Source organism: Camelina sativa, chromosome 3 (genome assembly GCF_030686135.1).
Source record: "Camelina sativa cultivar CO46 ecotype springtype chromosome 3, ASM3068613v1".
In the NCBI taxonomy this organism is placed as follows: Eukaryota; Viridiplantae; Streptophyta; class Magnoliopsida; order Brassicales; family Brassicaceae; genus Camelina; species Camelina sativa.
Window position 1 is genome coordinate 14,074,597 of NC_141882.1, and position 14,499 is coordinate 14,089,095.

The following is a 14,499-nucleotide window of genomic DNA, read 5'->3' on the forward strand; positions in this document are numbered from 1 at the left end:
ACGGGATCCACCGACTCCTCTCCATGTGCAGAGGTTTCCACTTCCTCGTTCTCTCCTTTACCTGCGGATGTGCCTTCTAAATCGGATAAGGTGTCTGTTGCACCCCCTCGTTCCTACGCAAGTGTGGCTAAGCCAGGAGCCGGTCTGGGGAAAATTGGTAGCCCGACGAAGCATGTCTCTGGTGTTCCTTTCATTCTCATCCCTGATGAAAGTGTTGCAGTAGCTAAAGAGGAGTTCAAGGACTATGTCTATGCCCAGTTCCATGGTCCTCCTCCGGAGATGGGTAGAATTATCGGTGTGGTGAATGCTTTATGGGCTCGCTCAGGTCCTCGCATCTTTGTTCACCGTATTAGACCTAGCACCTTTCTTCTTCGTGTCACCAATGCCAAGTCTCGTTCGATTCTGTTGAGTCGCAACCTTTGGAACATCGCCGGCCATCCAATGTTCGTTGCCCCTTGGTCTCCTGACTTTACCCCAGAGAAGCCTCTGCTTACCAAGGCTCAGGTAGTTGTGGAGTTTAGGGGAATCCCCTACTACTTATTCACTGATGAGAGTCTAGCCAGAATTGCTTCTGGTGTTGGCGAACCCAAAGCTCTTCACCTAGAGACTGCACGGAAGGAAACCTTTGAGGTTGCAAAGGTTGTAGTTGAGGTGGATTTGCTTGCGGAGTTGCCTTCCAAGCTTGTCTTGGGTTTCAGTGACGGGAGAGAGATCCAGATTGATGTCGCTTACCCGTGGCTCCCCGCAAAGTGTAGCTCATGTGAAGAATTTGGTCATTCAGCTTCTCGTTGCCCCAAGGTCCCCCCTGAGTTGGACCAGAAGGAGCATCACCGATCACAAAGTGGAGAGGGTCATGGTGCTAGCAGGGCACTCAGACGAAGCAGAAGTCCTACAAGGTCTAAGAGCCTTTGTAAAGAGGCACCTGTTTCTAGAGCTGTGCGGGATAATCCTTCCGATGCCATTGGGGCCTCCAATTCTGGTGAGCAAGGTCCCGTGGTACACTCCAAGCCAGCTCGTCCCTCCTCTCCGGTTGTTGTCGTTGAAGAGGAAGCGCCTTTCATCATGGTTAGACGTAAGAATAGCAGCCCCAAGGCTGCGAGTAACTAACTAGCGCCAGTAAGTATGTTTTTTGGATGGAACATTAGAGGCTTAAATAGCCATAGAAGGCAAGTAATGACTAAGGAATGGATTAATATCTATCGGCCTCTTTTTGGAGTTTTTTTGGAGACAAAGATACAACTAAATAATACCAGGAGAGTCTTGAAGGCAGTTCCTCACGGTTGGAAGTTCTGTGGGAATTTTGAATACCACAATACAGCGAGAATTGTGGTGGTTTGGGATCCTAGAGTCACGGTGGTGGTCTACCAACAATCTGCGCAAGCTATCACTTGTGGATTCTTTCTTCAGGCTGAGAATATCAATATAACAGTTACTTTTGTGTATGGTTTTAATCTTCCGGAGGAAAGGATTGCGCTCTGGGAGGAGTTAGCCTACCTTCATGCTTCTACTCCTCTGGCGAGTAACCCTTGGGCGGTTATAGGGGACTTCAACCAGATTCTCCGCTCTGAGCATCACTCTGGCTTTCCCCACGAGCCGGTAGATGTCACGGGAGTTGGTGATTTCGAGCTCGCCCTCCAGGAAGCTAACCTCTTCGAAGCTCCGTCTAAGGGGCTTCCGTTCACGTGGTGGAATCATAGAGAAGAGGATCCAATCTCTAAGCGCATTGATCATAATCTGATCAATGAGCATTGGGCTAGGTCGTTCCCGGACGCTTATTCTGAATTCTTGGAGCCAGGTCAGTCTGATCATGCCCCTTGTTTATTCTCGGTTCCGACTCTACACAGAGTGGTAAACAAGCCTTTTAAGTTCTACACTCACATTGTGGACCATCCCGAGTATCCTGATATCATTGAGTCCGAGTGGTCAGCCAATTCCATAATCGGGTTTGCTCAGTTTAAGTTAGTGCGTGCTTTGAAGCTTTTAAAACCTAGCTTGCGCTTGCTTAACAAAACGCATTTTAGTGGGATCTCTCAAAGGGTGAAAGAGAAGGCAAAGGAAGTTGCAGCGATTCAGAGGCAGATTCTTGTGGCTTCTTTGGTTGATTTAGCAAGAGAGGAGAATTTAGCATCAGAGGCATGGCACATGCTCTTATCTGCAGAGGAAAAGTTCTACATGCAAAAATCTCGAATTCAGTGGTTGGCGCTCGGTGATAAGAATACCTCCTTCTTTCATAAGATGGTGATGCAGAGGAACTCCCAGAATCATATTCACTTCTTTCTGGATGCTGATGGAAGTAAAATTACATCCCCGGAGGAACTTAACAGGCACTCTGTAGACTACTTCAAGTCAGTGTTTGGTTCTACTGAGATGCCAGTATCACCTGCATCTATTGAGTTTCTGCAGGATTTGATTCCCTTTCGATTCTCTCAGCCTTAGACTGATGATCTGCTAAGGGAGGTGTCAAGTGAGGAGGTTAGGGACATCCTATTTGCTATGCCTCAGAATAAAAGCCCCGGGCCGGATGGTTTTCCGGTAGAATTTTACAAGTCTGCTTGGTCCACAGTTGGGGATGATCTAATCAGTGCAGTTCAGGAGTTTTTCCGCAATGGTCGTCTTCTCAAGGACATGAATACCACTGTCATATCTCTGATCCCTAAGACTCTGGAAGCCTCTGCCCTCTCGGAGTTCAGGCTTATCAGTTGTTGTAATCTTGCTTATAAGATTATTTCTAAAATCTTGGCTAATAGACTCAAACCATTGCTCATGGAGTTTACCTCGCCCAATCAGGCTGCTTTTCTTAGTGGGAGGAGCTTGGGAGAGAATGTCCTATTAGCCTCTGAGCTTATCCGAAACTATGAGAAGGCTACTTGCCCAAATAGTTCTTTACTCAAGGTGGATATAAGAAAGGCATTTGACACAGTTTGCTGGGACTTTGTTCTAAAGATCTTGGAAGCTTTGCACTTTCCACCTCTTTTCAGAACTTAGATAACGGAATGCTTATCTACGCCAAGGTTTTCGATTTCTATTAATGGTGAGCTCATGGGTTTCTTTGAAGGGAGGCAGGGTTTAAGGCAGGGAGATTGCATTTCTCTGTATCTTTTCATAATGGTCACTGAGGTGCTTTCTCGTATGCTAGATCAGGGTTTAGTGGAGGGCGTGTTCTCTGCACATCCGTTGTGTCTCTCCCCTCAACTAACTCACCTGTCATTTGCTGATGATCTCCTTGTTTTCTCTAATGGAGCTGACCAATCTCTGCTTGGGATTAATAGCATTCTTCAGCAGTTCCGTCAACTGTCAGGTTTGGATATGAACACAGCGAAGTCAGAGCTCTTCTTAGGTGGTTTTGATGAGTTAGAAGCATCAGCGTTATCCAGTCTAATCGGTGTTAGACTTGGTCAGTTCCCAACACGTTACATGGGTCTTCCTCTAAGCCCTACAAAGCTTACAATGGCGTCCTTACAACCTTTCTTGGAGAAGATAACAACCCATCTCCACTCATGGACTGCGAAGTACCTCTCTTATGCTGGTAAGATACGGCTGATTGTTTCAGTTATCTATGGGAAGGTCACCTTTTGGAGTCAAGTGTTTGTACTTCCCAAAGGTTTCTATAAGAAGGTTGATTCCATGTGCTCTGCTTTTCTTTGGAAGAATGCCACGGATTCGGCCAGAGGGGCGCGCGTTGCCTGGAAAGATATCTGCAAAACAAAGCAGGAAGGGGGTATGGGTATTCGGTCGCTTGAGGACTTTGCTGCTGTGTTCAGGTTGAAGCAAGTGTGGTATCATTTCTCACGGTCAGGATCTCTCTGGGTTCGGTGGTTGGATCATAACATCTTTGGGAGGAGGAGTTATTGGCTTATGGATATCTCTCCTCGTCTCTCTTGGAATGTTAGGAAGATGATTGAAATTAAACCCACTCTGAAGGAACTTCTTAGGTGTCAAGTCAGGAACGGGCTCAATGCTCTATTCTGGTACGACTCCTGGACCAATCTAGGGCCCCTCATTGATATTTTTGGTCCTATGGGTCCTCGTGAGCTGCGTATCCGCCGGGAAGCATCAGTCTATGAAGCTACGCATGACGGGCAATGGTTCTTTCCAAGTGCTAGATCTTCCCAAGCTAAGCAACTCCGGATTTGCTGATCTACTATCGTCCCTCCTTCCCCCGAAAGAGGTCAGGACTTCTTTCAATGGAGGCAACCATCAGGTACCTTCTCGAACACTTTCTCCACTCTTGGTACATGGCAACAAATACGAGAGAGAGCGCCGACCATGCCTTGGTACAAAGCTGTCTGGTTCAAGGAATCCGTTTCCCGGTTCTCCTTCATTCAGTGGCTCGCGATGCAAGGTAGGCTCACGCCTAGAGATAAACTCAGGACATGAGGAATGAATGTCCCTTCCTCCTGTGTCCTCTGTGAGTTGGGTCTAGACTCTCATGCTCACTTGTTCTTTGACTGCTAGTACTCAAAGGCTATATGGGTTGATCTCGCGGGGAGTATTTCGCCGAATCCTCCTTCTTCGCATTCGGCGGCAACCGGTTGGGTGCTCACTGTTCAGTCGTCCCCACCTCTCTATGCCAGCAAAATTCTCAAGCTCCTCTTGCAAATTGCAATTTACATGATCTGGAAAGAGCGGAATCACCGAATCTTCTCAGCTTCACATACATCCGTCTCCGCTACCAGGATTCTCATTGACCGCACCATTCGCAATCGTCTCATTTACTTCTCGCCGGAGGATCCCTTTATTGACTCTCTACTTGGTTTTTATTTTGATTGTATCTCTCACCAGATTTTAAATATGGCTTAAGCTCAATATATATTTATTTTTCTTAAAATGTTCCATTGTTCTCTCTTTCTAGAGCTTGGCGTATTTTTGGGTTTCCATTGTACAATGTAGACCTTTTTTATTGGTATAAATTTAACATTAACCAAAAAAAAAAAAAAAAAGACTCGGTTTCAATAAGCTTGTTTCAATAATACCATAGGGAATATAGTGAGTTCATATGTAGGATAAGTCATAAGTGTAAAGCTTGAGCTCATAAATGATCGTAACATAATTTGAAGTATTTAGAAAAGTGAAATTGTGACTTATCCTACAATGGATGAACGTGAAACACATTCATACCCAAAAAAAATCACTTAATGAAATATTAGAAACCGAAGTTAGCGTGAGGTTTTGCAAGTTGCCCATTGTTGCAATAGATCGTTTTAATTGTAATACTTTGTTGATTCTAGATGTAGTGTATAAAAGAGATATTAAACTGAAATAGAGGAAAATACAACAAATGAGAAGAAGATACTTGAGGAAGGCTGTTTCTTATATGAAAACATGGTGAACTTAGAACGTTTGGAACAATGAGTAACAAATTGATTATCAAAACTAATATAAACATTCAAATCTAGTCTAATAATTAAGAGTAAACAACTACAAAAATGATAATTTTCTTCTCCATATGCATCTTGTCTATACCTAACATATTCTCCCTTTCATTTTTTTCCTCTTCTTCAGTTATCTTTGTTGCTGAGAGTCACAGTATTGTGGATAGTTACACCTGCAGGGATGATTTCTCACCTGCAAAAAAAATTGAATTTATTGTCTATCAATATCAACTGAAAAAGCACATATTGGTCACAACTCACAAACATGTTTTCTATATATTTACCTTTCGAATTGTGAAAGATACTCTTCTGGGACTCCTCCTAATAACTTTTTCCTTCACCTTGTCAATCTATTAGGGCACAATACAAAGGTTACCAACTAATAGAAATGCAGTAACAATACCATGGTGAGAGCCAAGGAGATATCCAAATGAAGATAAAATGAAGTTTGTGGTGATAAGAATACAACCTTGTGATGAGGAATGTAGTGATTCCAAGCATAGCGTGCTTCCCCAGATAATAATAGCATAGATCGAGGAGGAAGATATAAGGCCTTTTTGATACAAGAGGAGTCACCCAACTTCTCAGCATCAGCACTTGAGGCTTTCCATGTGGAAACAGAGTATCTTCTGAATTCCATAATACAAGGACCAGCTAAAGAAAGGCTGAAAATGCAATCTTCAAATGCTGAATGTGTGTCAATATGAGGAGATAAACCCACCCCAGATGGATACTCGTTTACCTAATATTTTCACAAGAATCCCTCAGCCTTTCAATGTAGTTAAAAACATTTTAATCTAAGTTACAGAGAGTGTGATGATGTACCGTTAATTGGTCCAAATCCAAGCTTGACGGGTCGTTATCAAGATTCGGGAACAACGAGATTCTTTCGAGTATAGGAGAAACAAACGATGGAAGCTCCCCGAGAGGCTTCTTGGTATCAACATTTCTTGTCCCGTAACAAAACTCATATCCATAGTGTTGAACACGCCGTTTAGCAAGAACAATCCAAGGCCTAGCATCAACAGCTGCAAGCAATTGCTAATAAAGACAGAACCAATAAGTATAACACAAGAGATAAAAAAAAGAAATCAAACACCTGCTACACCTTGTACCTGTTCTTCTTCTACACTGACAAATTCAGGTATTAGGAAAAGCCCTGGGATGTTCAACTCTGAATCAACTAAAGACACTGGAACACAATCATTCACCTGCGTCTACATGTTGTAACACATAAAGATCAAAACTTTGAGACCTATATAGAAATCTAACCATGATACGGTAAGACCCATTAATGGATCCAGTATTGTAATTAGAAGTACCTCGGAAGCTGATTGAAGAACTGAGTATCGAATATGCAAAGACCGTCCTTTAAGGTCCGGGCATGGCCGACCATTCAAGGCTTCTAGAGCAGATTTCGCCGAGAAAGGATCCGCGAAAGATACGATGACGCGAACGCCGCTCTCGTCGGCTGCGTATACGCCTTTCACTTCACCGAAATCAGCGAACACCGCCGCGATTGCGTCGTGTGATAGTCCAACCGCTGGTCCACAATTCGCGACGTATAGGTTGGATGAAGTTGGTTCTCCGGTATCGGTGGAAGGTGATGACTGCATCGGACGGACGAATCGCGGCTGAACCATTCTCGGAGTTATTGACTGTGTAACTTTCTCCGATCTACTGAGGTGTTTTGGTTTCACGGCGAGTTCTCTTCGCCGTAGATTCAATAATACGACGACGTTTTTATGTGTATTATGGGCCTCGAGGCCCATTTGACGTTAGCATGACTGATTTTGTTTTGTTTCACTTTCTTTTTTGAGGAATATTTTTGTTAGTCACCTAATTCAACACTATGGTCAAGAGGAAAAAATCGTAAACAAAAAATAAAATTGGGAAAAAAATGGCTAGGGTTTCAGTAAGATGAGAAGGAGCCCAAGTTAGGTCTGAAATGATTTCATTGCCTGTGAATTCTGTAGTGAAGGGCCACAAAAAGAAGTAAAACCTCTTTTACCAATCGAGTCGAATCTAGGGTTTGATGTATGCATCAACGGTTTACCTTATATTAAAGGTACCCATTTACCTTATAGGGAGAGTTTAGCGAATGTATGCATCAACGGTTTTCTCTACTATGCTGCTTTCTTCACCAAATTTACAGGTCAAGCTTTTGTGCATTTCGATGTTAGATCTGAGAAACTAAGTTTCATCAAAGTTCCTAGTGTTGTTGTTCCAAGGCCCAAGGGGGGAACGAAACAGTTTTCTTAGAATACAGAGGGAAGCTAGCTTTCATTGTGAGATACCCTTATTATCGTTTCACTAGTTTTTATTTGTGGATACTAGAACACGCCAAGAAACCTGAATGGTCTAAGCAAATATGTGTGATATATACCCTCCTCTGTGTGGGATGATATTGAGTGTGGTGAAATATCTTTTCAAGGCACCAACAAGGCTGGTGAGATCATTATCGCCCCGACGAAGTTGTCACGCAATTGTCGACCCTTCTACATTTTCTACTACAATGTTGAAACACAAAACATTAGAAGAGTTAGACTCCTAGGAATTGGAAACGGTGAAGAGTTTAGGTGCTCTTATGGATTCCATGATAGACCCGAGGATTATTTTGCTGTGATCGTACATCAACACGTCGAGAGTCTTGGCTTTTTTAAAAATCCTATAACTTAAATTGATTCCAGGGATCCTCTAATGTAAGAGAGCATTGAAAACTCTGCCTCTTGTTTTGTTTTTAGTTTTACTTTCAATATATATATATATATATATATAATGGATAGTAGAATTCATTGGCTATGGTGCTGACCAATGTAGAAAATCATTCTATATAATTCATCATCATCAAACATGTAGAAATTGTAATCATTATCAAATAATTGCCAAAAAGAGATTTTAAAAATGAAATATTTAATTGATGAACAGAATCAAATGATCTCTTTAAGTTAAACACCAAGCCAGAAAAAAACAAAATTGATCTCTATAAGTTATATGATCTTCATTCCTTCGGCAATTGACCAGAGGAAAATACAAAAACCCTTGTATAAATAGCAAAAAGGCTACGTGCTTTGTCCTTCAATTTGGAACCTTCAAAAAATGAAACACTTGTCTTAGTCTTTCTTTTGTTCCGAGAGTGGAGTCTTCTAAGTTCTAACTCCTTCTGAGTCTTCTCCCGACTAGGTCTGAAATGTGGTATGCCGTAAATGTGGAAACATCATAGCTTACACAAGCTGGCTCTGTTAATCAATTTGGCCTAGAAAGAGGTTTGATCACCCCATTGATAGCCCAAAAGAAAGCTCAGTCCATGGAAATAGCTAAGAAGAACATTATTTTGAGGGAGCGTGATGGATTATGTTGAGATAATGGCTATTAGAATAACCATTATCTCGAGGGGGCGTATGGGGGAAAAGATCCCACATCGAAAAATGTGAAGGAACTTGAGTACTATCTAAAAAATTTGGGTCAATCCACTCACTGCCAATTATTTTTGGTTGTAAGCCCACAGTAAGATCTGAATTTTACATAGTATCAGAGCCAGATTATTCTTGTGAATCTACATTAACGTTTCCGCATTAAAATCTTTGTGAACAAGAAAATAAAACATGGAAATGATAACTGGAGAAGACATGTGAGACGGTAAAGATGGAAATGATGAAGATGATGTGATGTTTGGATTTGTGTTCACGTTTGATTTTTAGTGAAAGAGTTAATGGGTTTTAGATTTTGGTTAGTTTATGTAGTTTATTTATTTTCTAATAATTTAATTAATGGGATTTTGTGTTTGTGTTTTAAGAGTAACGTCATATGATTTTTTTTTATTTAAATTAGTTTAAGGCTATCTTTTTGCAATAATTAATCAGGGTTTTTTTGTTCTTTTATTTAAATTAATGTTGATGGTTCAAGGCTTTATTGTTTACATTGGTTTTAATTATGAATTTTTCTGAGTTTTTATTTGGTAATAGTTTCATTTGTGGAGATTGTTTAGATCCCTCATGTTTTTAGGTTAATTTATTTTTAGTCTGATTTGTGGACTGTCCTAGATTAGGATAATTATTTGTGAAGATTGCACGATTTGCATGTACGGGACGTTGTTATTCTTTTTTACCAAAGACCGAAGACGAGCTGGATTTTCACTCCTATTTTCAAAATTATGTTTATGCGTGGAGGAGTTTGTTGACATGATTTGTATGTCTTTGACAAGTGTCCACGACATACATGTTTCGTTTTTCTATTGCAAAGTTTACGTTTTGCGTACCATATTCGTCGTGCAAAGGAGTATTGGTGTATGGACTGACAGTTTATGTTGGGCTTTGTTGATGCGGTTATTATAAGCCGTTGGAACCTAAGAGCTGGGTGTTTTATAAATTAACCCTTCTATCATTGATTTAGAAAGACAATGAAATAATAAACACTTTTCTCCAAAACCCTTCTCTAATTTCTACAATTTACATGCAACCTTCTTAAATGCAAACGGTTAGACCAATACAACAAGAGTTACATTCTAGTTTACTGTCAAAAACTATTTTATGGTTCTTTAAGAATAATTAAAAAAAAAACAGATATGGTTTCAAGAAATTTAAAAAGATTAGAACTAAAAAAGTAACATGTTCATGTCAAACAAAAGAAAGTTAAAGAATCAATAGGAATCAAGTATGAACAAAAAGTAACATTTTCATTTAATAATTTCAGAATTATGGAGAAGAGTATAATTCCCAATGAAGATCAAAATATGTATTTATAAAAAAAAAATCAAAATCTGTAGACTCAATTAAAATTCTGTTAAGTTTAATTTTTTTATAACTATGCTCTGTTTCATGTTTTTAATTTTTTTTTGTGTCTGTAAACAAAAAAGATTTATTTATTTACTTTTATTTTTTAAGGAGGATAAAATAAGATGTGGATATTCTCCGACCTTATTTAATTTCTTTCTTCCATTTTTTCAATTGAAAATTTAAATGGCATGTTATCATATTTTAGTCAATGATAATGACATTGGTGAGATTTGTTTCGGTTTTTGGTGTTATGTTCCTTTTTCTTATTGGTTTGTTTTAAGAATGAATGAATATTAAAAATATTTTTCTATATTTTTTCTTCATTCTAAAACAGTAACGTTTTAAGAAAGAGTCCTTTCTCTCTCGGGAAAACAGTAGCCTACCTTCTTACTGAACTTTTCTAGTGTGCCTCATTGTTATATTTACAGAAATCAGTTCACAGTCTGATGCCTGCTTTCAGAATCTAACCAATACATGATAGGCCATGTGCACTTTGTTAGTACAGTAAAACCTCTATAAATTAATAATGTTGGAACTAAGACATTTTATTAATTTATAGTGATATTAATTTATCTATAAATTAATAATTATTATTTTATAGTGTAAATTAATAATTATTAATTTATAGATATATTTTTAATTGTTTATTTTTTTAAAAATTATGAATTGGAACAACTATAGCAAAATAAGATTAAACTTTCGGATGTTATAAATTTTATGGTTTAGGAATTGAACTTGTAATATTTAGAAAGCACTATTTATAATAAATTACAAATATTATAGACAAATTGACTTATACACATGAGACACATAAATTCAAATCTATGAACAATAATATCAATTCTCCTATTTTAATAATCTGTCAAATTATCAAATTGTAAATGATGCATATCTAAAAATTAAAACTTTAAATTTTAATTATTTGTATGACATGTTATAAAATATTTTAGAGATATTATTATAGGTTGAAAATACAACATTACAATTGTTCTATAGAATTGAACTTTAGGAGAAACATACACTATTATATCAGTATATATATATATATATATATATATATATATATATATAAATTTACATAATTATTAATTTATGATATTATTGGGACCATATTTTATAAGGAGATTTCGAAAAAATTCTTATCTTATTATCTTATCGAATATTGTTAATTTTTACACTGGCCCGACTTGGGACCAGCAAAATTTATTAATTTATAGTGTTTATTAATTTATAGAGTATTAATTTATAGAGGTTTTAGTGTATGTGGAAGTATTAAACCCATTCACTTTGTTCTACTCTGCGATGGTTTTAAGAAAAGCCATTTTCCTCTTACAAAAGTATCCAAGTTTCATGGCATCCAAGCACGAGCCTCAGTGATGGTGACAGACATAGTGCATGCCCTAGCTAACGTCAGCTTTCGAGGGGTTACATATAGTACAAATTCAGCTTGACCAAACTTCTTATAATTAAAATTTCGATACATTATCATTTTCTTTTCTGGTCAACATTTTGATACATTACCTAATATCATAAATAATAGAATCCATTCAAAGGTAGAAAACATCACCAAATATTTGTCCTTTGAAATGAACAAACAAAAATGCAAACACTTATTAGAAATCCACATCTTCTGATGAAAGACCATTGATGTCATCAGGAGCATAAACACCCGCAATGGTGTTGGTGTTGATGGAAGGCATGTTACCAGTTGTAGCAAAATCCATGGTTGATAGCTGGTGAGAGTTGCCGTTCATAAGAGGGTTGTGAGCATGCTCTTCATCATAACCAATTTGTTGAGGATGTCCCATCAAGAGATTCATAAATGATCCCTGTGGATACGAAGGCTGAACTGGATCCAAACTCATATCCTGGTGCAAATTCATATCATAGAGTCCATGTTGAATTTGATCATCAAAATTCATGAGAGTATGGTGTTGAACCGAGCCAACAGGAACATGGTGTTGAACCAACGACTCATGCTGATTCGGAATCGGATTCATAGTCATACCGTCATAAGGAAAATAACCATCAAATCCATTAAAATCAGTTACCATAGATGCATCCTCAGTAACAGGATGACCAGTAACCTCAACAGCAGGAGAATCTGCACCAGCAACTGAAGAAGGAAGAAGGAGAGTGGAGGAAGAGGAGGACTCACCAATCTGCACCAGCTTCATCCTGGAATCAACCTTCTTGATATAGCCACCAATATAAGATCTCAGATCTTGAAGGTCCGTTGCATCATAACGGTGCTGATACATCTTGCCTTCGAGACAATCAAACATAAATTGTCTAAGCTGAGCCTCTCGGTTATCACTACGCAGATTTTTCAGTTGCTTCTCTGCTTTGGTGATTTGGCGACGCAAATAGCTCTCGTGATTAAACATATACTTGCACTGATTTTCCACCGGTAACTCCATAACCTTCGAAACCACCTCTTGGACGCCTTCCGCTGACGGCCACACCACCGGATTCTCGTACGGGCTGCAGATTACCGCACAGGCTTTCACACCACAGAGAGTCGTGAGCTCATGGAGTTTCTTCGTTATCCCTGCCTTCCTCTTCTTGAATGATTGTTTCCTCGAGTAGTTGTTAGCTATGAGCGATAACTTAAACCCCGACCTCATCTTTCTTTGCTTTTCTTTTTTTTTTTGTGTGTGGTGCTGTGTTTTAGTGTTTAGATGTTTGGGTATGAAGGCTTTATTTATATTACTAACGAAACGGGTGCATGTAGTGATTAGGTGACTTGCTGCTTAGCTGGACTCATTAATACGAAGATATAGCAATAAAGATTTGTTTTGAATTTTATTAATTGAGAGGGCCACTAATTATAGCTTTTGTTTTGACTTTAAAATTGAACTTTAAGGTTTTGTTTTTAACTAAGAATAGGCTATCTTCGTCTATTACTCTCATTTTCCTTTTAAAGGTGCGTTCAAGCTTTGTTGATAAACTATGAAATTTTGTTTTATAAATATAAACCAGTCTCTGTCCCTCAGCTTTGTTCATGTCTTCTGTTAAAGAATGCCTTACACGGGACGAAACGAAAGCAAAGGCCTCTCAGGTGTTCTGTAAGGGTCACGAGAGCCAAGGAAGCAACTCTGGCGCATGAGAGTTGGGGTTGCTTAAAGAATCTTCTTTCAAAATTTCTCCCATTCTTGAAAGAATCCGGAATGCTAGATTCACGAGTGTTCGGGGATATGCCTCAAGAACCGCATGACCAATTGATAAGATTGAGGATACAAACTCTTCTCTCTTATTACTCTTGATCCTAGTTACAAACTCAAACCCTAATTGACAAGCATGGAGTTACAGTTCTCCAAACTCACCTTCTAAGAACAGAGCACACAGGTTCTCTAACAAACTCACACAATTCTAATGACGCAGGATGCCCTTTACAATAGTAATGTATCTCTATTTATACTCTACATTGTTCTCATTCTTCTTTTTAGCTCCTCACATGTGCTTATCAATACTCCCCCGTTTGACGACAGCTTATCCTCAAGCTGTGAAGGAGCAAATAAGATTGACACAGAAGCAAACAAGACGACCATTCCTGCCACGGCAAAGCTGCTGCACGCACAATCATCTTCTGTACCATAGTAAGTGACTCCAAGAAAGTGCAGGTCCGGACTTTGTGGCTGTGAACATCCATTGTTCAGATTAACGAGCTGCAGATTCTTCTTTCTCCAACAATGCCACACAGAATAATAGACGTTCCTATCCCCATATGGTGAGTACAAGCCAATAAACTTCCCTTCATAACTTTGTTTTGCATTAATGCTGCCAACACACTTCTGTTTTAATCCAGCGTCAAACTTTTTCTCAAAATTCTGCAAATACCGAGCTTTCCAACGGTGCCAAGAATGGTAACTCACAATCCCACGCTGCATCTTTCTACTTTGAACCATAGACTCTTGTACTCTCTCCCTTGATCTCTCGTAGTATTTGAGCAGCCAAAACTCACTAAGCTTTAACTTCCTCTTCTTGTGTGTTACTCGCTGCCTTTGAAGAAACACTCTGTCAAACACCGGATGATCACACAGCCACAACTTATCACCATTTGTGTTCCAAAGTGCAAAATATCTTCATCCTCGTATGTTTTCTTTTCAAACAAAAAATTTTCCTTTCTCAGCACTCTTGTATCATACCTATCTTTGAACTTAAATTTCCATGTTTTAGAACACTTCTGTTGATGTCCCCTTTGTTGCAAGCAATGCTAACAACAATTAACCTTTATACAGGGTGACTTCTCATCATAGTCAGTCACTTCAAAGACATCTAAAACCTTTAATATTCCTTCTTGTTGAGTTTTCAAACTATCACTGACAAACCTAGAGTTTAGATCATGAAAG

At 39.0% G+C, this 14,499-nt stretch overlaps 3 protein-coding genes and 1 pseudogene across 5 annotated transcripts; 2 read left to right on the top strand and 2 right to left on the bottom strand.

Annotated features, from left to right (window-relative positions):
* The first annotated feature begins 1,173 nt into the window (after positions 1 to 1,173).
* Positions 1,174 to 2,436, top strand: LOC147946905 (uncharacterized). The gene has a single exon (XM_087507290.1). It carries the CDS (start codon positions 1,174 to 1,176, stop codon positions 2,434 to 2,436), a length of 1,263 nt encoding a protein of 420 aa, XP_087363416.1.
* A 603-nt stretch (positions 2,437 to 3,039) lies between these two features.
* Positions 3,040 to 4,800, top strand: LOC147946906 (uncharacterized). The gene is made up of 3 exons (XM_087507291.1): positions 3,040 to 3,968; positions 4,033 to 4,342; positions 4,456 to 4,800. The coding sequence occupies exons 1-3, from the start codon at positions 3,040 to 3,042 to the stop codon at positions 4,798 to 4,800; spliced, it is 1,584 nt and encodes a 527-aa protein (XP_087363417.1).
* A 493-nt stretch (positions 4,801 to 5,293) lies between these two features.
* Positions 5,294 to 7,150, bottom strand: LOC104777194 (alkylated DNA repair protein ALKBH8 homolog). Of its 2 annotated transcripts, none has more exons than XR_015592518.1 (6): positions 6,695 to 7,150; positions 6,488 to 6,589; positions 6,198 to 6,400; positions 5,842 to 6,114; positions 5,657 to 5,722; positions 5,294 to 5,565 (listed from the first exon to the last, which is right to left on the bottom strand). XR_015592518.1 is itself a non-coding variant. In XM_010501407.3 (6 exons), exons 1-6 carry the CDS (start codon positions 7,142 to 7,144, stop codon positions 5,503 to 5,505), a joined length of 1,170 nt encoding a protein of 389 aa, XP_010499709.2. In that variant the 5' UTR covers positions 7,145 to 7,150; the 3' UTR covers positions 5,294 to 5,502. The 2 variants fall into 2 exon arrangements, 1 of the variants encoding a protein (XP_010499709.2); XM_010501407.3 differs by having other exon boundaries at positions 6,198 to 6,413.
* A 4,444-nt stretch (positions 7,151 to 11,594) lies between these two features.
* On the bottom strand, positions 11,595 to 12,818 carry LOC104779011 (agamous-like MADS-box protein AGL86 pseudogene; annotated as a pseudogene). Its single transcript, XR_015586996.1, has one exon. The product of XR_015586996.1 is annotated as an agamous-like MADS-box protein AGL86 pseudogene (transcript).
* Positions 12,819 to 14,499: the final 1,681 nt, after the last annotated feature.

What these genes read in the sequence shown, in the direction of transcription:
- LOC147946906 (XM_087507291.1), top strand. Translation starts at nt 3,040, where the DNA reads ATGGGTTTCTTTGAAGGGAGGCAGGGTTTAAGGCAGGGAGATTGCATT. An exon ending in GGGCTCAATGCTCTATTCTG is followed by an intron (nt 3,969 to 4,032) that starts GTACGACTCCTG and finishes GGTCCTCGTGAG; the next exon opens with CTGCGTATCCGCCGGGAAGC. An exon ending in TCAGTGGCTCGCGATGCAAG is followed by an intron (nt 4,343 to 4,455) that starts GTAGGCTCACGC and finishes TTTGACTGCTAG; the next exon opens with TACTCAAAGGCTATATGGGT.
- LOC104777194 (XM_010501407.3), bottom strand. Translation starts at nt 7,144, where the DNA reads ATGGGCCTCGAGGCCCATAATACACATAAAAACGTCGTCGTATTATTG. An exon ending in TTCTTCAATCAGCTTCCGAG is followed by an intron (nt 6,590 to 6,694) that starts GTACTTCTAATT and finishes TACAACATGTAG; the next exon opens with ACGCAGGTGAATGATTGTGT. An exon ending in ACTACATTCCTCATCACAAG is followed by an intron (nt 5,723 to 5,841) that starts GTTGTATTCTTA and finishes GTGCCCTAATAG; the next exon opens with ATTGACAAGGTGAAGGAAAA.
- LOC147946905 (XM_087507290.1), top strand. Translation starts at nt 1,174, where the DNA reads ATGACTAAGGAATGGATTAATATCTATCGGCCTCTTTTTGGAGTTTTT.